This window comes from Pseudophryne corroboree, chromosome 6 (genome assembly GCF_028390025.1).
Source record: "Pseudophryne corroboree isolate aPseCor3 chromosome 6, aPseCor3.hap2, whole genome shotgun sequence".
NCBI lineage: Eukaryota > Metazoa > Chordata > Amphibia > Anura > Myobatrachidae > Pseudophryne > Pseudophryne corroboree.
Window position 1 is genome coordinate 124,713,634 of NC_086449.1, and position 22,610 is coordinate 124,736,243.

At 48.6% G+C, this 22,610-nt stretch overlaps 1 protein-coding gene across 1 annotated transcript in view; it reads left to right on the forward strand.

Moving 5' to 3' along the window:
- Nucleotides 1–20,920, forward strand: part of DOK2 (docking protein 2) — a 99,022-nt gene extending 78,102 nt beyond the window's left edge. Inside the window, exons 3-5 of the mRNA XM_063931826.1 lie at nt 2,089–2,191; nt 18,740–18,912; nt 19,407–20,920. Of these exons, the coding sequence (XP_063787896.1) occupies nt 2,089–2,191; nt 18,740–18,912; nt 19,407–20,060 (930 nt within the window). The 3' untranslated portion in view covers nt 20,061–20,920. The remainder of the gene's footprint in view (nt 1–2,088; nt 2,192–18,739; nt 18,913–19,406) is intronic.
- Nucleotides 20,921–22,610: the final 1,690 nt, after the last annotated feature.

Genomic DNA, 22,610 nt, shown 5'->3' on the forward strand with positions numbered 1-22,610 from the left:
CACTAAAGCACATGGGTTGTAGAGCAAAATGGTGGGGAGCAGACTACAGTACTTAGATATACAGTACCGGTGTAAAACCCTTGCATTTTAGGTGAAACACATGAATGTAACTGGGGTTGCAGTGTCAGAGGCGTAACTAGGGCAAGATGGAAAATGGCGCCCCCCGCCCCCCCAAAAAACAAACAAAAAACACCAAAAGAAGAATGTGTGCACGCCGAAGGTGCGCGCAGCAAAAAAAATGGGCGTGGTCACACACCAGAAGGGGTGTGGCCACTGAAAATGGCCCACAGTGCCAGTTGCATTGCCCCACAGTGCCAGTTACATGCCCCACAGTGCCAGATACAATGCCCCACAGCGCCAGATACGTGCCCCACAGTGCCAGATACAATGCCCCACAGTGCCAGTTACATGCCCCACAGTGCCAGATACAATGCCCCACAGCGCCAGATACGTGCCCCACAGTGCCAGATACAATGCCCCACAGTGCCAGATACATGCCCCACAGTGCCAGTTACAAGACCCCCCCCCGCCGCTTACTTCAGTCAGGCCGTCAGTAACTCACCGCTGCGGCGCTTCCCACTGCTATGTGAGGGGAGGAGAGCGCAGCACCTCTCCTGCCCCTCACCGCTCCAGGTCTCCGGCGGTGGCTATGTGGCGCCGGTTCGCTAGCCAATCAGAGCTCGTGGACCGGCAGCCAATCAGGAGCTGGTCCGCAAGCTCTGATTGGCTAACGCCGCCGGAGGCCGGACACACGCAGCGCTGCTGGCAGCGGCGGTGAGGGGAGGGAGAGACGCTGCTCTCTCCTCCCCTCACATTTCGGCGTGACGGGGCGAGTGGGGCATGATGCCCTGGCCGCCGGCGGCGCCCCCCTCTCCTGGGCCTGCCAAGGCGCCCAGGGCACGTGCCCCACTCGCCCTACCCTAGTTACGCCACTGTGCAGTGTTTACATTCACTTATACATGCATGATTGAATCACATTATTATGACCACCAGCTAATAGCCGGAGTAACAGCCGTGTGGAGCACAGACAGCAGCTAGCTGGGCAGAACTGTCATTTTAGACACACGTCTGGTAGCCCCCAGGTGCATTTTGATGGTGATCTGCTCCACTGTAGCGTGTCAGTCGGCCCTCACGCACCTTCGTAGCCAACCTTCACCTCTCATATCAATGGCACATGGTGCTCCGCAGTTTCCACGTCTGTTGTTCGCAATGGTGCTATTTGACCAGTCATGATACACCTTCATCACAGCAGCACGTGAACAGTTCATAAACTGCGCTGTTTCAGAAATACTCCACCCTTGGTCCGAAAAGCAGATAATCCTCCCTTCTTGCAACTCTGATAAATTGCCTCTTTTACCCATGACAGCAACGAGTGATATGTGTGCAGGGGTTCGGTATATCTTCCTGGCAGTCACATGACCGACAGCGGCATCCTGACATTGGAGGGGATAAGTATTTTTACCCTCCCCTGTCCCCTACACTAACCCTCTGGGGATGGCAGCTAGGACTAACCCTCTGTGGGTGGCAGCTAGGGATAACCCCCCCCCCACCCCCCCCTTGTGCCTAACCCTCCCTAGTGCCTAACACTAACCACCCTCCCACCCGGGCACTAACCCTAACCCAAACCCCGATATTTACCTTTGGGATGTCGGCTGTCAGTGTTCTGGCACCAGTCTCCTGAGTGGTGTCGGATTCCGGCATTGGTCATATGACCACCGGCATCCTGAGTGCCGGGATGCTGAACGCACCCCTTGTGCAGTCGGCCTATCGCACACCTTATATACCCACCAAGCCAGCGCACGACACGTAACGTACTTTGTGGGCTACGCTCTGCCGACGTCAAATGTAGGAGGTGGTCATAATAATGTGACTCGACCATGTATAAATATATATATATATATATTATATATATATATATATATATATCTTATTACAATATTTAAAAAAAACTAAAAATTTCTATAGTAATTAAAAGGTTTGAACGAATGTTGCATGTCCCTATTCATTTTTGATTGGAGGCAGAAAGCTTTTTTTAAACTCCACTGTGTACAACTCTCTGCTTACAAGACTTTCTGTGTGTGAACTCAGGAACGGCGGTGCTTGGAGAGGACAGACAGTCAACCACTCAATTCATCTCTCCAGCTCCAGGAAAACTCCCTGTACAGTACAAGCCAGGAGGCGGCCACAACAAGTAAGGGTATATGTTAGGTCAGGGGGTTACAATGGGAAATGTGTGTGTGTGTGTGTGTGTGTGTGTGTGTGTGTGTGTGTGTGTGTGTGTATAGATAGATAGATAGATAGATAGATAGATAGATAGATAGATAGATAGATAGATAGATAGATAGATAGATATGGCAAGTGATTGAGTCAGGGGCAGTAGAAGCTATTTTTATTAATTATTTATTTACAGTTTCTTATATAGGGCAGAATATTCCGTTGTGCTTTACAATTGGAATCAACAGTGATAAGACAAACTAGGTAATAACAGACAGACATAGAGGTAAGAAGGCCCTGCTTGCAAGCTTACAATCTATAGGGAAATACGAAGGATACACAAGGAAAGGCTGTATCTATAGCATATCAGTCACCAGATTACAAAGATAGTCCTGATGGGATGTTATTCGATATAAATGCTTCTGAAGGTTATATGGGCGGTTCGGGAATTTGATAGGCTTGCCTGAATAGGTGAGTTTTCCGGGAACGCTTGAAAGTTTGGAGGCTAGAGGAAAGTCTTATTGTGCGTGGGAGCGCATTCCATAAGAAAGTCCTGCAATTGTGAATGGGAGCAAGTGATCCACACAGATCAGAGACACAGATCTTGTGCAGAGCACAGAGGTCGGGTTGGGAGATATTTTGAGATAAGTTAAGAGAGATATGTTGGTGTAGTTTGGTTAATAGCTTTATATGAGAGTAGAAGTATTTTATATTTAATACGGTAGAATATGGGCAACCAATGGAGGAACTGACAGAGAGGATCAGCAGACAATAAACGTCTTGCTAGGAAAATATTAGCCTTGCAGCTGCATTCAGAATGGATTGTAGTGGTGAGAGTCTTTTCTTGGGAAGACCAGTAAGGAGACTATTGCAATAATCAATGTGGGAGATGATGAGAGCTGGATTAGAGTTTTTGCAGTGTCTTGTGTAAGATATGGACATATTTTGGATATATTTTTTAGATGTATGTAACATGATTTAGAGACAGATTGAATGTGTGGAACAAAGGACAGTTCAGAGTCAAGGATGACACCTAGACAGCGAGCTTGTGGGGTAGGGTGGATAGTCGCATTATCAACAGTTATGAAGATATCAGGCTGGTAATTACCCTTGGCTGGCGGGAATATAATTAATTTTGTTTTGGAAATGTTGAGTTTGAGGTGGCGAGATGACATCCAAGATGAAATGGCAGACAGGCATCCAGTGACACGAGCCAATACAGATGGTGAGAAATCTGGGGCGGATAGGTAGATTTGAGTATCAACAGCATACAAATGATGCTGAAATCCGAAGGAGCTGGTTAGTTTAACAAGAGATGTGGTATAGATTGAGAAAAGCAGAGGACCTAAGACTGAGCCTTTCGGTACTCCAACTGACAGGTAGCAAAGAGGAGGTAGAATCAGAGAAGTGAACACTGAAAGAGAGATTAGATAGGTAGGATGAGAACCAAGTAAGGGCTGTGTCCTGAGTACCTAGGGATTTTAGTGTTTCTATGAGAATAGAGTGGTCAACAGTGTCAAAAGTAGCAGAGAGATCTAGAAGAATAAGAAGTGTGTAATGGCCTTTCGATCTAGCAGTGACCAGATCATTCACTACTTTGGTCAGTGCTGTGTCTGTGTTGGGCACGAATGCCTGACTGAAGTGGGTCCAGTAAGTTGTGAGAGTTAAGAAAGTGTGTGAGGCGAGTGTAGGCAAGTCTCTCAAGTAGCTTGGAGGGGCATGGGAACTGAGAGATGGGACAATAAATCAGAGGGTGTTTGGGTCAGAATTGTGTTTTTTCAGAATGTGAGTAATCACTGCATGCTTGAACAGAGAAGGAAAGATACCAGTAGAGAGACAGAGATTACAGATTTTAGTTAAGGTAAAGAAGCAATGTTAATGGTATGAGAAAGTCACATTCAGTGGGTGGTGATACAATGTGCTGCAGACCAGTATCAAGCAGGGGATACACAAAGGCAAAGTACATATGATGGTGTACCGTGATGTAGCAGGACAGATACACTGTACAGTAGTAGTGGCACCGAGGGAGTGGAGGAGTGTTACTAATTACCCGCACCCAGGTCAGATGGAGGGGCCCAGCGGGGGGCCCAGCTACCCTCGCCTTTTCCAAGCAGCACCAGCTACAGCTCTTCTACACACGTTACTGTGTGCTGGACTGCAGTGTGGCAATGGAGGCGCTTAAAATACTATTTCTGCAGCAGGTTACATAGCACCACTCTCCCATCTCCTGTACAGTGTATCTCCCCTGCTGAGCACCACTCTCCCATCTCCTGTACAGTGTATCTTCACTGCTGAGCACCATTTTCTCATCTCCTGTACAGTGTGCTTAATCACAGGCCATGCATCCTTAGAAAAAATACAGAGAAAAAGGAGAGTTATGGTGGACTTACTATTGTTAACTCTCTTTCTGCGAGGTACATTGGGTTCCACAGGGAAAACATCAGGATGTAGAGTGGATCTTGATCCAGAGGCACCAACAGGCTAAAGCTTTAGCTGTCCCAGGAAGCATTGGGGCCATCTCTATAACCCCGCCTCCAGGCACTGAGAGCTCAGTTTCGAGTTGGTGCCTGCTGCAGCAGGTCACATAACAGGTGGGCTGCACTGGGCAGCCCTAAAAAGATTTTCTAAAAGAAGATTTATTCATCTCTGGCTGGGCTGGCCTAGCTGCGCCCGCAGGAGGCCCGTCACCATCTTCCCGATCATGGCGGTTGCGTGTGACGTGATGCAGCCGCCGTGATCTTGCCCACAACGCGTCCCCGTTTGGCCGCCTCCGGCCCCGTTCGTGCCGCACCGCCCCAGCAATGCTCAGTCTCCTCCCTGGAAATGGAGCGTCCCCCGCCCCGCCTCAGGCATAGGCGATCACATTTTCTGCAGACCCCACAGAAAATGCGGTGCATGCGCAGTACTGGTACTGCGCCCGAATCTTTTTCTCAAAATTTACGGTTGGATCGCACACTGTGATCCAACCTGAATTAGGCCCAAAGTCCTGAAGCTTCAGGACAGGATAAGATGCTTCCTTCGTCGCCCCAGAGTGTCAATACACTCGGCGATGCAAGTACTTGGCCTGATGGTGTCGACATTCGATATGGTAGAGTACACCCAATTTGTCTCTACCCAGACCTGACCAGAATGGCTGTGACGACGTGGCTCTTGATGCATCACTCCTGAGGACCAAAAGATTTTCAGAGGCGGTTATTCAAACTATGTTGAAGGCCTGCAAACCGGTTTCTGCCTGGATTTAATACAGGGTCTGGAATTCTTACTTCACCTGGTATGCTGTTAAGAATTCTGATGCCTATAGATTCAGAACTTCCAGAATTATGTTTTTTCTGCAAAGAGGCCTGGGTTTAGGTCTTCGTCTGGCCTCCCTCAAGGTTCACATATCTGTCTTGTCGGTATGGTTTCAGAGAAAGATTGCGTCTATACCTGATGTTCATATGTTTACACAGGGTGTTCTGCGGATTCAGTCTCCCTATGTCCCTCCTGTGGCTCCGAGGGATCTGTCTGTTATACTGCATACCCTGCAAGAGTCTCCAAATGAACCTCTTGATTCGGTGGACCTTAAATGGCTCACGGTCAACGTCCTGTTCTTGCTGGCTATTGCCTCTGCAAGACGGTGTTGGACTTAGGTGCTTTGTCCTGTTGTCCACCCTTTCTGTTATTTCACTGTGGCCGGGCGGTTCTACGAACTCGACCAGGTTATTTACCTAAGGTGGTCATCTTTTCACCTTAACCAAGAGATTGTGGTTTCGGCCTTCATCTCTTCGGACTTGTCTCCCAAAGAATGTCCTTTGGATGTGGTTAGGGCTCTCCGTATCTTCTGACTCATTTCATACTAAATCTACACCCATTGAGCCTACACTGCTTTTCTCACCTGCATTTTTGCAATTCTTCTGCTCTGATTCCCTCACAATCTCCTCTCCTACTTCCACTTTCCCTCAACCTATTTACCTACTTAACACTATGTCAAGGCTTCCTTATACTCCCCACATCACTCAGTGTCTACCTAATAATGTATCTTTATCCTTCCACCCTAGTCTCCTACACCTCCTCCTCTGTCTCCCCTCCATCCCTCTGTTTCCTTCCCCCTCCTTTCCTGTTACCCCACTTTCATTCACCCCAAGGTCCTGCTACTCCACAACTCAGCCCTGCTCCCTCTCTCCCTTCCCTGTCACCTCCCCACACCCCCATCCACATCACACTGACCTCCATCCCTGCCCACCTCCTGCAGTTTCCCCTCCTAGCTCAGGCACCCGTACCATCACTACTCTCTCATCATCCCTGCCCTCAAAGTTAAATCTCACCTCATTGCTACAGCAACCATGATAATCTCATTCACATCTCTCCCACAAAGTCATACCCCCTATCCTGTGCCCTCTGAAATGCCAGATCTGTTTGTAACAAACTGGTCCCCACTCATGACCTTTTCATTTCCAACTCCCTACACCTACTAGCCATTACTGAAACTTGGATTACGCCCTCTGACGCTACTTCTCCTGGTGCTCTCTCTGCTGGGGGCCTCACATTTACACACACACCCCGACCTGGGGGTCGCCATGGGGGTGGTGTTGGGGTCCTTTTACCTCCTAGTTACTCCTACCAACTCATACCACCAGAACCATCCCTTACATTCTCTACATTTGAGGTCTATGCCTTACGCCTTTTCCAACCAGTCCATCTTAGAGTAGCTGTCATTTACCGCCCCCCTGGCACTGCTTCCAAATTCAACGACAACTTTGCTTCCTGGCTTCCTCACTTCCTCTCTTCTGACATTCCCTCCATTATCCTAGGCGATTTCAACATCCCTATTGTCAACCCCACACAATCCCCTGCCTCTAAACTCCTTAACCTCACCTCTTCACTTGGTCTCTCCCAGTGGACCTCCTCACCCTCCCATGTGAATGGGAGCTCACTGGATCTGGTCTTCACTCACCTCTGTGATATTTCTGATTTTTCCAACTCCCCATTTCCCCTCTCTGACCACGACCTGCTCTCCTTTAACCTATCTCTCTCGACTTCCCCATCTCTACCTCCTAAGGCTACCATCACCAAGCGTAACATTGAAGCTATTGACACCACATTCCTTTCCTCCCTGTTTGACTCACTTCTCTCTCCTATTCTCTCTCTCTCATGCCCTGAACAAGCCACTTCCACATACAATGCATCCCTTACTTCTGCTCTTGACTCTGTTGCTCCACCAACCACTATTCACCCTCGCAAATTAACACCTCAACCCTGGCACACCAAATGCACCAGATATCTGCAAAAATGCTCACGTACTGCTGAGCGACACTGGAGGAAATCACGCTCTAAGGCAGACTTCCTCCATTTCAAACTTATGCTCTTATCCTTCAGTGCTGCCCTTTCTCTTGCTAAACAGTCATACTTCAAGAACCTCATCTCCTCCCAGTCTTCCAACGGCACCCTCCCCGGCACCTCTTTGCCACTCTCAACTCACTCCTCTGCCCACCTCCACCTCGTCTCCCTTCCTCACTCTCTGCTCTTGACTTTGCCACTTACTTCACATCAAAAATTGACTCCATACGTCAGGACATCACATCACACCAGACCATCAGTAACCAGCCTTCTCCCATCCCTTACCAACCCTCCCCATCCCTTGCACCTACTCTGACATCTTTCTCCCATGCATCTGGAGAGGAAGTCATGGCCCTCATTCGTTCCTGTCCCCTCACCACTTGACCCTATCCCCTCCCGCCTCCTCCGCTACCTCTCTCCTTCTGCTTGTTCCCATCTTTCCCGCCTTCTCAATCTCTCCCACTCATCAGGAACTGTCTCCTCTGCCTTCAAGCATGCACTCATCTCTCCTATTCTTAAAAAACCTACCCTTGATCCAAACACTCTCTCCAACTACTGACCCATCTCTCTCCTTCCTTTTGCCTCCAAACTCCTTGAGCGTATTGTCTACAACCGCCTTACTTCCTTTCTTTCCTCACACTCACTGCTTGACCCCTTCCAGTCTGGCTTCCGTCCTCTCCACTCCACTGAAACTGCCCTTACAAAAGTATGCAATGACCTCCATGCTGCTAAATCTATGGGACACTACTCTCTACTTATTCTACTTGATCTCTCTGCTTTTGACACTGTGGACCATCCTCTCCTACTGCAAATCCTTCACTCCATTGGTCTGCGTGACAATGCCCTCTCTTGGCTGTCCTCCTACCTTTCTGACCGTTCATTCTCTGTCTTCTCTCATGACTCAACCTCCCCCTCACTTCCACTAACTGTAGGGGTACCCCAAGGGTCTGTCCTTGGTCCTCTTCTCTTCGCTCTCTATACGTCCTCACTAGGTAAGCTCATTAGTTCTTTTGGTTTCCAATATCATCACTATGCTGATGACACCCAAATCTATATTTCCTCTCCAGACCTCTCCCCTGCTCTCCTCACTCGTATCTCCAACTGTCTCTCTGCTACCTCTTCCTGGATGTCCCAGCGCTTTCTTAAACTTAACATGTCTAAGACTGAGCTGATCATCTTCCCTCCCTCCCGCATAACCTCACCTCCTACAATCTCATTATCTATTGATGGCACTACTATCTCCTCTAGCCCCCAAATGCGCTGTCTTGGAGTAATCCTTGACTCCTCCCTCTCCTTCAAACCACACATTCAGCACCTCTCACAAACCTGCCGTTTTCATCTAAAAAATATTTCCAGGATCAGACCCTTTCTGACCCAGGATGCTACTGAGACTCTTATCCACTCACTGGTCATCTCCAGACTGGACTACTGTAATCGCCTCCTGACTGGCATTCCTGACAAATACCTCTCTCCACTCCAATCTATCCTCAATGCTGCTGCCCGTCTCATCTTCCTCACCAAACGCACTACGTCCACCTCTCCTCTCTTACTAGACCTTCACTGGCTCCCCTTCCTTTTCAGAATCTATTTCAAGCTTCTCACACTCGCTTAAAAAGCCCTCACCCACTCCTCTCCCATCTACATCTCTGACCTTATCTCCCTTTACACTCCCACCCGTCCTCTTCACTCTGCTAATGCACGCCGACTCTCTTGCCTACGGATTACTTCCTCCCACTCCTACCTCCAAGATTTTTCACGTGCTGCACCACTTCTCTGGAATTCCCTACCTCTCCTCCTCAGACTCTCCACCTCTCTACAAAACTTCAAACGGGCTCTCAAGACCCACTTCTTCACCAAACCCAGCCAAATCCCATCCTAACCCTCTGTTTTACGCTCTCTATGTACCCCATCTGTGTCACCCCTGTCTGTTTACCCCTCCCCTTTAGAATGTAAGCTCTCACGAGCAGGGCCCTCTTCCCTCATGTGCTTATCCTTTCTTACTTTAATAATCTTCAACTGCACCAAATCCAGCAGTCTTCTGCCACCTAATACTTATTCCAATGTCATCTGCTGATGTAACTATGTTTATTTACCCTGTACTTGTCCTATACTGTCATCAACTGTAAGTTGCTGTTTTCCTGTTTGATTATTTGTTTATGTACTCTGTAATTGGGCGCTGCGGAACCCTTGTGGCGCCATATAAATAAAGGATAATAATAAATAATAATATGTGGAGAGGACTGACTCTATTAGGAGGTCAGATACTCTTTTGTCCTGTTTGGTTTCCACAAACGTGGCTGGCCTGCAAATATGCAAACCTTGGCCAGATGGATTAGAATGGTGATTGCACAAGTGTATGCGCAGGCTGGACTCCCAGCTCCTGCTGCTATTAAAACCCATTCTACTTGGTCTGTTGGACCTTCTTGGGCGGCCCGCCATGGCGCATCCGCAGAACAATTGTGCAAGGCGGTTACGTGGTTCTCTGTGAACACATTTCTTAGGTTCTATGCCTTTGATACCGTCGCCTCCCAGGATGCTTCCTTTGGACGCCGGATTCTAGCATCCGCTAAGGCGCATCCCCTACCTTGAGGAACTGCTTTAGGACATCCCCAATGTTTTCCCTGTGGAAACCTATGTAACCTGCTGCAGAAAAGGAGAGTTATGGTAGACTTACCATTGTTAACGCTCTTTCTGCAAGGTACAATGGGTTCCACAGAGCACCCACCCTGACGCACCTAGCTTCTTTGGGTTGTATGGCATTAGCCGCTGGTACTTTCTCCTGTCGTGAGAATGTGGTTCTATGTGACTAACATCTGCCTTCTCTTTTGCCTGCTCCTGCATTGGACTGGTTAACGAAACTGAGCTCTCAGTGCCTGGGGGCAGGGTTATAGAGATGGCCCCAATGCATCCTGAGACAGATAAAGCTTTAGCCTGTTGGTGCCTCTGGATCAAGATCCACTCTGCATCCCAATGTTTTCCCTGTGGCACCCAATGTACCTCGCGGAAAGAGAGTTAACAATGGTAAGTCTACCATAACTCTCCTTTTTTCTGTATTTTATCTAAGGGTGCATGGCCTGTGATGGAGCCACGCCCCCTGAAAAGTACCTGGGTCCAGCCAGGCTCTCTACTGCCCTATACAGGAAATGGGAGAGTGGGGCTCAACAGGGGAGAAACACTGTACATGAGATGGGAGAGTGGTGCTCAGCAGGGGAGATACGCTGCACAGGAGATGGGAGAGTGGTGCTCAGCAGGGGAGATACACTGTACATGAGATGGGAGAGTGGTGCTCAGCAGGGGTGATACACTGTACAGGAGATGGGAGAGTGGTGCTCAGCAGGGGTGATACACTGTACAGGAGATGGGAGAGTGGTGCTCAGCAGGGGAGATACACTGTATAGGAGATGGGAGAGTGGTGCTCAGCAGGGGAGATACACTGTACAGGATATGGGAGAGTGATGCTCAGCAGGGGAGATGGGAGAGTGGTGCTCAGCAGGGGAGATACACTGTACAGGAGATGGGAGAGTGGTGCTCAGCAGGGGAGATACACTGTACAGGAGATGGGAAAGTGGTGCTCAGCAGGGGAGATACACTGTACAGGAGATGGGAGAGTGGTGCTCAACAGGGGAGATACACTGTATAGGAGATGGGAGAGTGGTGCTCAGCAGGGGAGATACACTGTACAGGATATGGGAGAGTGGTGATCAGCAGGGGAGATACACTGTTCGGGAGATGAGAGAGTGGTGCTCAGCAGGGGAGATACACTGTACATGAGATGGGAGAGTGATGCTCAGCAGGGGAGATACACTGTACAGGAGATGGGAGAGTGGTGCTCAGCAGGGGAGATACACTGTACAGGAGATGGGAGAGTGATGCTCAGCAGGGGAGATACACTGTACAGGATATGGGAGAGTGGTGCTCAGCAGGGGAGATATACTGTTCGGGAGATGAGAGAGTGGTGCTTGCAGGGGAGATACACTGTACAGGAGATGGGAAAGTGGTGCTCAGCAGGGGAGATACACTGTACAGGAGATGGGAGAGTGGTGCTCAGCAGGGGAGATACACTGTACAGGAGATGGGAGAGCGATGCTCAGCAGGGGAGATACACTGTTCGGAAGATGAGAGAGTGGTGTTCAGCAGGGTAGATATACTGTACAGGAGATGGGAGAGTGGTGCTCAGCAGGGGAGATACACTGTACAGGATATGGGAGAGTGGTGCTCAGCAGGGGAGATATACTGTTCGGGAGATGAGAGAGTGGTGCTTGCAGGGGAGATACACTGTACAGGAGATGGGAGAGTGGTGCTCAGCAGGGGAGATACACTGTACAGGAGATGGGAGAGTGGTGCTCAGCAGGGGAGATACACTGTTCGGAAGATGAGAGAGTGGTGTTCAGCAGGGTAGATATACTGTACAGGAGATGGGAGAGTGGTGCTCAGCAGGGGAGATACACTGTACAGGAGATGGGAGAGTGGTGCTCAGCAGGAGAGATACACTGTTCGGGAGATGAGAGAGTGGTGCTCAGCAGGGGAGATACACTGTACAGGAGATGGGAGAGTGGTGCTCAGCAGGGGAGATACACTGTACATGAGATGGTTGAGTGATGCTCAGCAGGGGAGATACACTGTACAGGAAATGGGAGAGTGGTGCTCAGCAGGGGAGATACACTGTACAGGAGATGGGAGGGTGGTGCTCAGCAGGGGAGATACACTGTACAGGAGATGGGAGGGTGGTGCTCAGCAGGGGAGATACACTGTACAGGAGATGGGAGGGTGGTGCTCAGCAGGGGAGATACACTGTACAGGAGATGGGAGAGTGGTGCTCAGCAGGGGAGATACACTGTACAGGAGATGGGAGGGTGGTGCTCAGCAGGGGAGATACACTGTACAGGAGATTGGAGGGTGGTGCTCAGCAGGGGAGATACACTGTACAGGAGACGGGAGGGTGGTGCTCAGCAGGGGAGATACACTGTACAGGAGATGGGAGAGTGGTGCTCAGCAGGGCAGATACACTGTTCGGGAGATGAGAGAGTGGTGCTCAGCAGGGGTGATACACTCTACAGGAGATGGGAGAGTGGTGCTCAGCAGGGAAGATACACTGTACAGGAGATGGGAGAGTGGTGCTCAGCAGAGTTGCTGGTGGTTGACTAGTGTAATAAAAAGGACTGACAAAAAACTATTTCTCTAACGTCCTAGTGGATGCTGGGGACTCCGTAAGGACCATGGGGAATAGACGGGCTCCGCAGGAGACTGGGCACTCTAAGAAAGATTTAGTACTACTGGTGTGCACTGGCTCCTCCCTCTTTGCCCCTCCTCCAGACCTCAATTAGAATCTGTGCCCGGCCAGAGCTTGGTGCTTTTAGTGAGCTCTCCTGAGCTTGCTAATAAGAAAGTATTTTAGTTAGGTTTTTTATTTTCAGAGAGCTTCGGCTGGCAACAGACTCTCTGCTACGTGGGACTGAGGGGAGAGAAGCAAACCTACTAACTGCGGCTAGGTTGCGCTTCTTAGGCTACTGGACACCATTAACTCCAGAGGGATCGAACACAGGACCTGACCTTGTCGTCCGTTCCCGGAGCCACGCCGCCGTCCCCCTCGCAGAGCCAGAAGACAGAAGCCGGCAGGTTGAAGCTAGAAGACGTCAAAATTGGCGGCAGAAGACTCCTGTCTTCATATGAGGTAGCGAACAGCACTGCAGCTGTGCGCCATTGCGCCCACACTAACCCACACACTCCGGTCACTGTAGGGTGCAGGGCCCAGGGGGGGGGGCGCCCTGGGCAGCAATTGATTACCTCCTGGCAAAAAGCAGCATATATACAGTTGGACACTGTTATATGCATGAGCCCCCGCCATTAATTTTACACAAAATCGCGGGAGAAGCCCGCCGCTGAGGGGGCGGGGCCTTCTTCCTCAGCACTCACCAGCGCCATTTTCTCTCCACAGCTCCGCTGAGAGGAAGCTCCCCAGGCTCTCCCCTGCACGATAGAGAGGGTGAAAAAGAGAGGGGGGGCACATAAATTTGGCGTAAAAACAATATATACAGCAGCTACTGGGTTAACACGAAGTTACTGTGTGATTCCTGGGTCATATAGCGCTGGGGTGTGTGCTGGCATACTCTCTCTCTGTCTCTCCAAAGGGCCTTGTGGGGGAACTGTCTTCAAATAGAGCATCCCCTGTGTGTGTGGTGTGTCGGTACGTGTGTGTCGACATGTCTGAGGTAAAAGGCTCCCCTAAGGAGGAGATAGAGCAAATATGTGTGTGAGAGGGTGTCTCCGTCGACAACGCCGACACCTATTTGGATATGTGTAAGTGCTGAGGTGAATTTATTGCACAAAAGCTTAGAGAACAGACAGGAAATCTACCCATGTCTGTCCCTATGTCACAGAGACCTTCAGAGTCTCACAATGCTCACTATCCAAAATAATAAACACTGATATCGACACGGAGTTTGACTCCAATGTCGACTACGATAATGCAAAGTTACAGCCAAAATGGCTGAAAGGTATTCAATATATGATTATTGTAATAAAAGATGATTTGCATATCACTGATGACTCATCTGTCCCTGACACAAGGGTACACATGTTAAGGGGAAGAAAGCTGAGGTAAATTTCCCTCCTCTTATGAGGAAAAAGAGCGGGAATCTCCAGACAAGAGACTGCAGCTTCCCACAAAGGATTCTCAGGCAGTATCCTTTCCCCACTAGGGCCAGGATGTGATGGGAATCTTCCCCTAGGGTGTCACGTTTGCACAGAAGGTAGCACTAGCTATTCTCAGGGATCCTGCAGATAGCGTGCACATTCTAGTACACTACTCAGACCGGCGATTGTGTCGGCATGGGTTTATAGCGCTGTGGCAGCGTGGACAGGTACTTTATCAGCAGAGATTGAGACCCTGGTATGCATATAGATATATATATATGTATATATAGAGATATATATATATATATATATTAAAGATGCTGTCTTAAGAGATGGGTTTATATATAAAACATGCCCAAAGAGACATGGGTATACTGGGTCCTAGAGTCAAAGCTATGTCGATTTCTGCTTGACGTGTCCTGTAGAATATGCAATGGAGAGATGATGCCGACTTAAGAGGCATATGGAAGGCTGAGGATTGTGTGGAGAAGGGTTCTCGGACCTGGTCTCCACAGCTATAGCTGGTAATTCTGATATTTTGCCTTATATTCCTGCACAGCCTAGGAAAGCACGACGTTATTAAATGCAGCCTTTCGTATAAAGAAACAAGAAAGTCCGAGGTGCGTCCTTTCTTGCCAGAGGCGGGGGCAGAGAAAAGAAGCTGCACAACACAGCTAGTTCCCAGGAACAGAAGTCCTCCCCGGCCTCTACAAAAATCCACCGCATGTCGCTGGGGCTCCACAGGCGGAGCTAGGCCCGGTGGGGGCACGCCTTCGTAAGTTCAGCCACAAGTGGGTTCACTCCCTGTTAGATCCCTGGGCAATAGATATTGTGTCTCAGTGATACAAGCTGGACTTTGTGAAGATACCCCCTCACCGACGGCCCGGCCGGCTTCCCCCCACGAGAGGGAAACAGTGTTAACTGCAATTCACAAATTGTATCTTCAACAAGGTGGTGGTCAAGTTTCCCCTCCATCAACAAGGAGGGGGTTATTATTCGACCATGTTGTAGTCCCGAAACCAGACGGTTCGGTCGGACCCATATTGAATTTAAAATCCCTGAACCTGAAAGGGTTCAAGTTCAAGATGGAATCGCTAAGAGCGGTTATTGCAAGCCTGAAAGGGGGAGATTTTATGGTGACTCGGGACATAAAGGATGCATACCTTCATGTCCCCATTTATCCACCTCATCAGGCGTACCTCAGAATTGCGGTACGGGATTGTCATTACCAATTTCAGACGTTGCCGTTTGGTCTCTCCACGGCCTTGAGAATATTCACCAAGGTAATGGCGGAAATGATGGTGCTCCTGCGGAAGCAAGGTGTCACTATTATCACGTACTTGGACGATCTCCTCATAAAAGCGAGATCAAGAGAGCAGTTGCTGAACAGCGTATCACTTTCTCTGGAAGTTTAACGGCAACACGGCTGGATTCTATATATTCCAAAGTCGCAGTTAGTTCTTACAGCTCATCTGCCTCTCCTAGGCATGATCCTAGACACAGACCAGAAAAGGGTTTATCTCCCGATAGAGAGAGCTCAGGAGCTCGTGACACTGGTCAGGAATCTATTAAAACCAAAACAGGTGTCAGTGCATCACTGCATTCGAGTCCTGGGAAGGAGGGTGGCATCATACGAGGCCATTCCCTTCGGCCTTCCAATGGGACTTACTGGACAAGTGGTCCGGATCACATCTTCAGATGCATCAGTTAATCACCCTATCCCCCAGAGCCAGGATGTCTCTCCTGTGGTGACTGCAGAGTGCTCACCTTCTCGAAGGTCGCAGATTCGGCATTCAGGACTGGGTCCTGGTGACCACGGATGCAAGCCTCCGAGGGTGGGGGGCAGTCACACAGGGAAGAAATTTCCAAGGGCTGTGGTCAAGGCAGGAGACTTGCCTTCACATCAATATCCTGGAACTAAGGGCCATATACAACGCCCTAAGTCAAGCGGAGACCCTGCTTCGCGACCAACGGGTTCTGATTCAGTCAGACAATATCACCGCAGTGGCTCATATAAACCGCCAACGCGGCACAAGGAGCAGGGTGGCGATGGTAGAAGCCACCAGAATTCTTCGCTGGGCGGAGAATCACGCAAGCACACTGTCAGTAGTTTTCATTCCGGGAGTGGACAACTGGGAAGCAGACTTCCTCAGCAGGCACGACCTCCACCCGGGAGAGTGGGGACTTCATCAAGAAGACTTCGAGCAGATTGTAGGTCGGTGGGAACTGCCACTGGTGGACATGATGGCATCCCGCCTCAACAAAAAGCTACAGAGGTATTGCGCCAGGTCAAGGGACTCTCAGGCGGTAGCTGTAGACGCACTGGTGACACCGTGGATGTTCCAGTCGGTTTATGTGTTTCCTCCTTTTCCTCTCTTACCCAAGGTGCTGAGAATCATAAGGAAAAGAGGAGTGAGAACAATACTCATTGTTCCGGATTGGTCAAGAAGGACTTGGTATCCAGAGCTGCAAGAAATGCTCACAGAGGACCCATGGCCTCTGCCTCTAGGGCAGGATCTGTTGCAGCAGGGACCTTGTATGTTCCAAGACTTACCGCAGCTGCGTTTGACGGCATGGCGGTTGGACGCCGGATCCTAGTAGAAAAGAGGGATTCCGGATGAGGTTATTCCTACGCTGATAAGGGCTAGGAAGGACGTGACGGCTAAACATTATCACCGTATATGGCGAAAATATGTTGCTGGGTGTGAGGCCAGGAATGCCTCTACAGAGGAAGTCCAGCTGGGCCGTTTCCTTCACTTCCTACAGTCGGGAGTGACTTTGGGCCTAGAATTGGGGTCCATTAAGGTCCAGATTTCGGCCCGATCCATTTTCTTTCATACAAAACCTAGCTTCTCTACCTGAAGTTCAGACGTTTGTAAAGGGAGTGCTGCATATTCAGCCCCTTTTTGGTGCCACCAGTGGCACCTTGGGATCTTAACGTGGTGTTGAGTTTCCTGAAATCTCACTGGTTTGAGCCGCTTAAGACCGTGGAGTTAAAATATCTCACGTGGAAAGTGGTCAAAAATTGGCGGCTTTGTCATGTAAAAGCCCCTATCTGGTTTTCCATATGGACAGGGCAGAATTACGGACTCGTCCGCAATTTCTGCCAAAGGTGGTGTCATCTTTTCATGTGAACCAACCTATTGTGGTGCCTGCGGCTACTCGTGACTTGGAGGATTCCAAGTTACTAGATGTAGGCAGGGCTTTGAAGATTTATGTAGCCAGATCGGCTGGAGTCAGGAAACCTGACTCGCTGTTTATCCTATATGCATCCATCAAGCTGGGTGCTCCTGCTTCAAAGCAAACTATTGCTCGCTGGATCTGTAACACGATTCAGCAGGCTCATTCTGCGGCTGGCTTGCCGCCTCCAAAATCAGTAAAAGCCCATTCCACAAGGAAGGTGGGCTCTTCTTGGGCGGCTGCCCGAGGGGTCTCGGCATTACAGCTTTGCCGAGCAGCTACTTGGTCGGGTTCAAACACTTTTGCAAAGTTCTACAAGTTTGATACCCTGGCTGAGGGGGACCTTGTGTTTGTTCATTCGGTGCTGCAGAGTCATCCGCACTCTCCCGCCCGTTTGGGAGCTTTGGTATAATCCCCATGGTCCTTACGGAGTCCCCAGCATCCACTAGGACGTTAGAGAAAATAAGATTTTACTCACCGGTAAATCTATTTCTCGTAGTCCGTAGTGGATGCTGGGCGCCCGTCCCAAGTGCGGACTTCTTCTGCAATACTTGTATATAGTTATTGCTTAAATAAGGGTTATGTTATGGTTGCATCAGGTTTGTCTGATGCTCTGTTGTTGTTCATACTGTTGACTGGGTATGTTATCACAAGTTATATGGTGTGATTGGTGTGGCTGGTATGAGTCTTACCCTGGATTCCAAAATCCTTTCCTTGTAATGTCAGCTCTTCCGGGCACAGTTTCCTTAACTGAGGTCTGGAGGAGGGGCATAGAGGGAGGAGCCAGTGCACACCAGTAGTACTAAATCTTTCTTAGAGTGTCCAGTCTCCTGCGGAGCCTGTCTATTCCCCATGGTCCTTACGGAGTCCCCAGCATCCACTACGGACTACGAGAAATAGATTTACCGGTGAGTAAAATCTTATTTTTTGTTTACTGACATTTTATTTGTGTAATATAGACTTGTATAAAAATGAAATAATCAGCGATATAGAAGACAGCTGGTCTCAAAAATCTAAATATTGGAATCATTAATTTATTCATCTGCATCTGCATAGGGGCCTATTTATGATTTAATATTTGCAGTATATCCGCTGAAACAAGTTTTCAGGTTGTGCCTGCAAATAGTAAGGATCCCCAGGATTACCACGGAGGGACTGCAGCGTAAGCTATCACTCTGCTTCCAGCTCATCGCCGGGACAGACTGTTATCAGAGCCCGTCTCCCGGCAAGAGCATAATAGTAATTTATGTACAAATATTAATTGTCATGATGTGAATTTAGGCAAAAAATATTTATATTTTTCTTAATAATTTCACGTCTAAATGGTAACTGCATGATATCAATATTATACATAACATAATATACATGAATAACATGCAACACTTTCCATTTGTAGGTGGTCACTTTCTAGTGCGGGTGAGACAGACAAGTGCATCATCTCGCTGCGGTCTGTCCGGCATGTACACACTTGTAGCTGAAGAGAACTGTCTCTCCCTGCGAGATCGTCAGGCTGGTAGTCTGATCTTCAGCTGGCCTTACCCATACCTCAGGAGATTTGGCAGAGACAAGGTACAGAAGTGCTTATTCCTGTGACACTCTTTGATCTAGCACTAGCTTCAGGCCATGCTAGGAGTACTGTGCATGTAAATGAATATAACTGACTGGTCCAAACTTATCCGATCCAGAGAAAATCCCAAAACACACTGGGGTTCTCAAGGAGATGACTGAGAAGCTCGGCTAGAAATCTCCATGACAACTGTCTCAGTGGCGCAGATGTGAATACTTCCCCTTCTCCGTACTGTTTTGTCATTACTATTCAGGCTGATTTTAGTTGTACCAGCCAACTCCAGTACACTAATTAAAGTGATTTAGATGACATCTTCACCATGGAGATGGTTATTTACTGACGGAACATTTAACAAATCATCTGTGAGCTGGACATCATTTCACAGAGATTCAAGTTAATCACCATCGATATTGTGTCTGTTGTATAAGGTTTAATGTCCCTTCGCTCTCACTTTGCTTTAATATCTTGATTATTTCTCCTTCCTCTCCCACAACAGACTATGTTCTCCTTTGAGGCTGGCCGGCGCTGTGCTTCTGGAGAAGGCAACTTTGAATTTGAGACAGCCCATGGATGTCAGATTTTCCAGGCCATTGAATGTGCCATCAAAGCCAGCCAAAATGATGCCTCGTCCCCAACTACAAAAGAACAACCTCAAGAGGAAGCGATCACTGCACCACGGCAACCCATCCGCTCTTCTTCGTTGCATCCATCTAAATGTCCCCAGAGCAATCCGGCTGCTAACAACACCGCCCTGGAGAGCGAATATGCTGTCCCTTTTGACAAAGTGGCAAAAAACCTGTTGGCTACAGGCTTTGGGGGTCTTCTTGGACCAGTTCCCACCCAAAGAAAATCAAAAAGCCTTCGCAAACATGAGCATATTTATGACGAGCCAGAACTCCCTGTTAATCCAGTGTACGATGAGCCAGAAGGCATCAGGGTTGATGCTTGGAAGAGTCAAGGCACTGACGCCCATGATATCGGCTATGAATATCCGTATTTACCGGGATGGGATGATTATGCAGTCCCCAGGGGAGGGGGAACAAAGCTTAAAGGAGGAAGAAAAGTGGAAGATGAAGATGAGTGGGGAAATCAGAGCAGGGAAGAAAGTCAGTATGACAATATAACATTAAAGGCCGCACAGGAGAGCTGAAAAATATTATATACCAAAACCTACAACGATCCTGCACAGTAAAATATCAGATGTATTCCTGGGAGCCCATTTATCAAATACAGGGTATAATGGTCTTAAAAAAAAAAAGTATAACATTTTTTTTTCAGAAAGATTCACTTTTTTTTTTAAAGTGCATTGATTATGGGTATAGTGACATCACAAGACAATCTAAGCACTGGAGTCGGATTGGACATTAGAAAGTAGATCTGAACCAATGAGTGGCAGGCGGTAGGGAATGGCCCTGCAAAGTGTGTATAACTGAATCAACGTGTCATCCAATACTTACATCCGAGAGGACTCATCTGTTTGCTCTCCGCTGCCCAGTATGGATATGGTAAATAGTCTTCTGAAACTTTTAGGCTTGCACTAAATTTTGTCAGCTGCTCGGGAGAAAGAATGCACGTGGGTCCTGACAGTGACATAGAGAAAACAGCTGATTTACTTACTTCTGGAAAACATTTTATAATGACGCTGTGCAAGGCTTTCTTTGTTAAGGGCTGCATGTATGGACTACTTGTGCAATCTAGGTGCCATAAGTTTTGAAGGTTGCCCCATAGGACCCAACAGAGAGAAATGACCTGGCATATCACTGGGTAATGCTCCAGCTGATGGCCTGAGTCCATCCTGTGGTTAGCCAATTGTTGATTGTACACTGATGGCAGGACGATACAGGCCCAGGTATAATACACTGTGCTGCAGTCCAGTGCTACATGCTCTACCTATTTATGCTATTTAATATGTTAATTTGCAGCAAACCGTCTCACCACTGCTATCAGCATCAAGTTATAGGAAACTATATTGTTTTTCATTACAATTCATGTCATCATTAAAGTATCATCTACACAGAAAACTAAAGTCTTGTTATTAAATGACCTAGATTTACTTAGAGGACACACTTACAATGGGATGCGTTTAGCATCCCAGCTGTCGGGATGCGGTGGTCATGTGACCGATGCCGGAATCTTGACATAACTCAGGACACTGGTGCCGGTTTACCGACAGCCCGAAGGTGAGTCCCTGGGATGTAGTATGTATTCCCTTGCAATGCCATATCACACTTAGGGCCATGCTATAAGCCGCCTCCTGTAGCACATTCCCCTCCGTCCATAATAGCAACTTGGAGGATCCCTGACTTTCCCTCTAGTCAGAACACACAATCCTTGGAGTCCTTTGAGAGACCTATTCATATCTTTTTCCACTTCTCAGATCCCTCCCGTCATATTTACCTTCTACCATTCTGACCTTCCCAGACAAACCGCGATCAGTTGTTTTGTCAGTGGACGACTTATATTGCATACTGTTGAATGACTACAGTATGCCAATAATTGTACTGACCAGTTGTCATTGTTCATCTCTGTTGATCCTTCAATTAATACATTTGTTAAAAAAATTGAAGTCACATGGTAGAGGCATCAGGGAGCATGCGCCATGCGCAGGGCCAGATTAACAATGGGGCGGATGGAGCTCCAGCTCCAGGCCTCCACATAAAAATAGGCCCATCATCATGGCAGCATGATCACTAGCCACCTGCTGGTCACATGGTCAGTCATAAATCATAACATTTAAGATTGCATTTCTATTTTTCTAAAAAAATTATGCAATTTTTTTTATATTTTTACATATTTAGGGAGACATTGGAGCTGATAGTGTAGGGTTGTACACCCATATAGCACTAATCACACCTCCCCCATTTCTTACAATAGGCCCTTGAATATTTTCAGCTCCAGGCCCATGTGGCCCTTAATCCGGCCCTGGCCATGCGAATCATGGTGGTGATTCCGAGTCGATCATAAGCCCTGCAAAATTTTGCAGGGCAACGATCATGACCATAGACTTGCAGGGTGACGCCCAGCACAGGGCTATCCCCCCTTCCCCACGGAAGTGCAAAAGCATCGCACAGCGGCGATGCTTTTGCACTTTAGGAGTAGCTCCCGGCCAGCGCAGCTTTAGCGTGCTGGCCGGAAACTACTCTTCGCTCCCCGGGCCGCAGCTGCTGCGGCCTTCCCCCCGCACGGTCCGGCCACTCCTGTGTTGGCCGGACCGCGCCCACGAAACAGCGCCCCCCCTGCCCAGCGATTGCCTCTGCCTGTCAATCAGGCTGAGGCGATTGTAGCGCAGCGATGTCCTTCGGCCGTCTGGCATGAGCAGTTCTGACCCGATCGCACCACTGCGATAAACTGCAGCGTGCGATCGGGTCAGAATGACCCCCCATATTAATGAGCGGTAATAAAAACATCGGTCAGCTGCATAAATATCGGAATAGCATGCAGACAGGGCGATGCACCTACACTACACTGCCAGGGAGCAGAGACCTACATAAAGAGACATATTAGTTTGACAATTATTGACATGATAGAAGTAAGTCTACCCTTTCAGTGATGGAAGCGGAGAGAGTGTTCACATCTGCAGAAGTTTATGTAAAGAGGTAAAGCAGCAATGAGTGCTCGTATTGATCTAATGCAGCGGAGTAGGATAAGCACCCAGAGAACACAGATTTACTGTATACCATTTGTCAGTGACTCAGCTTAT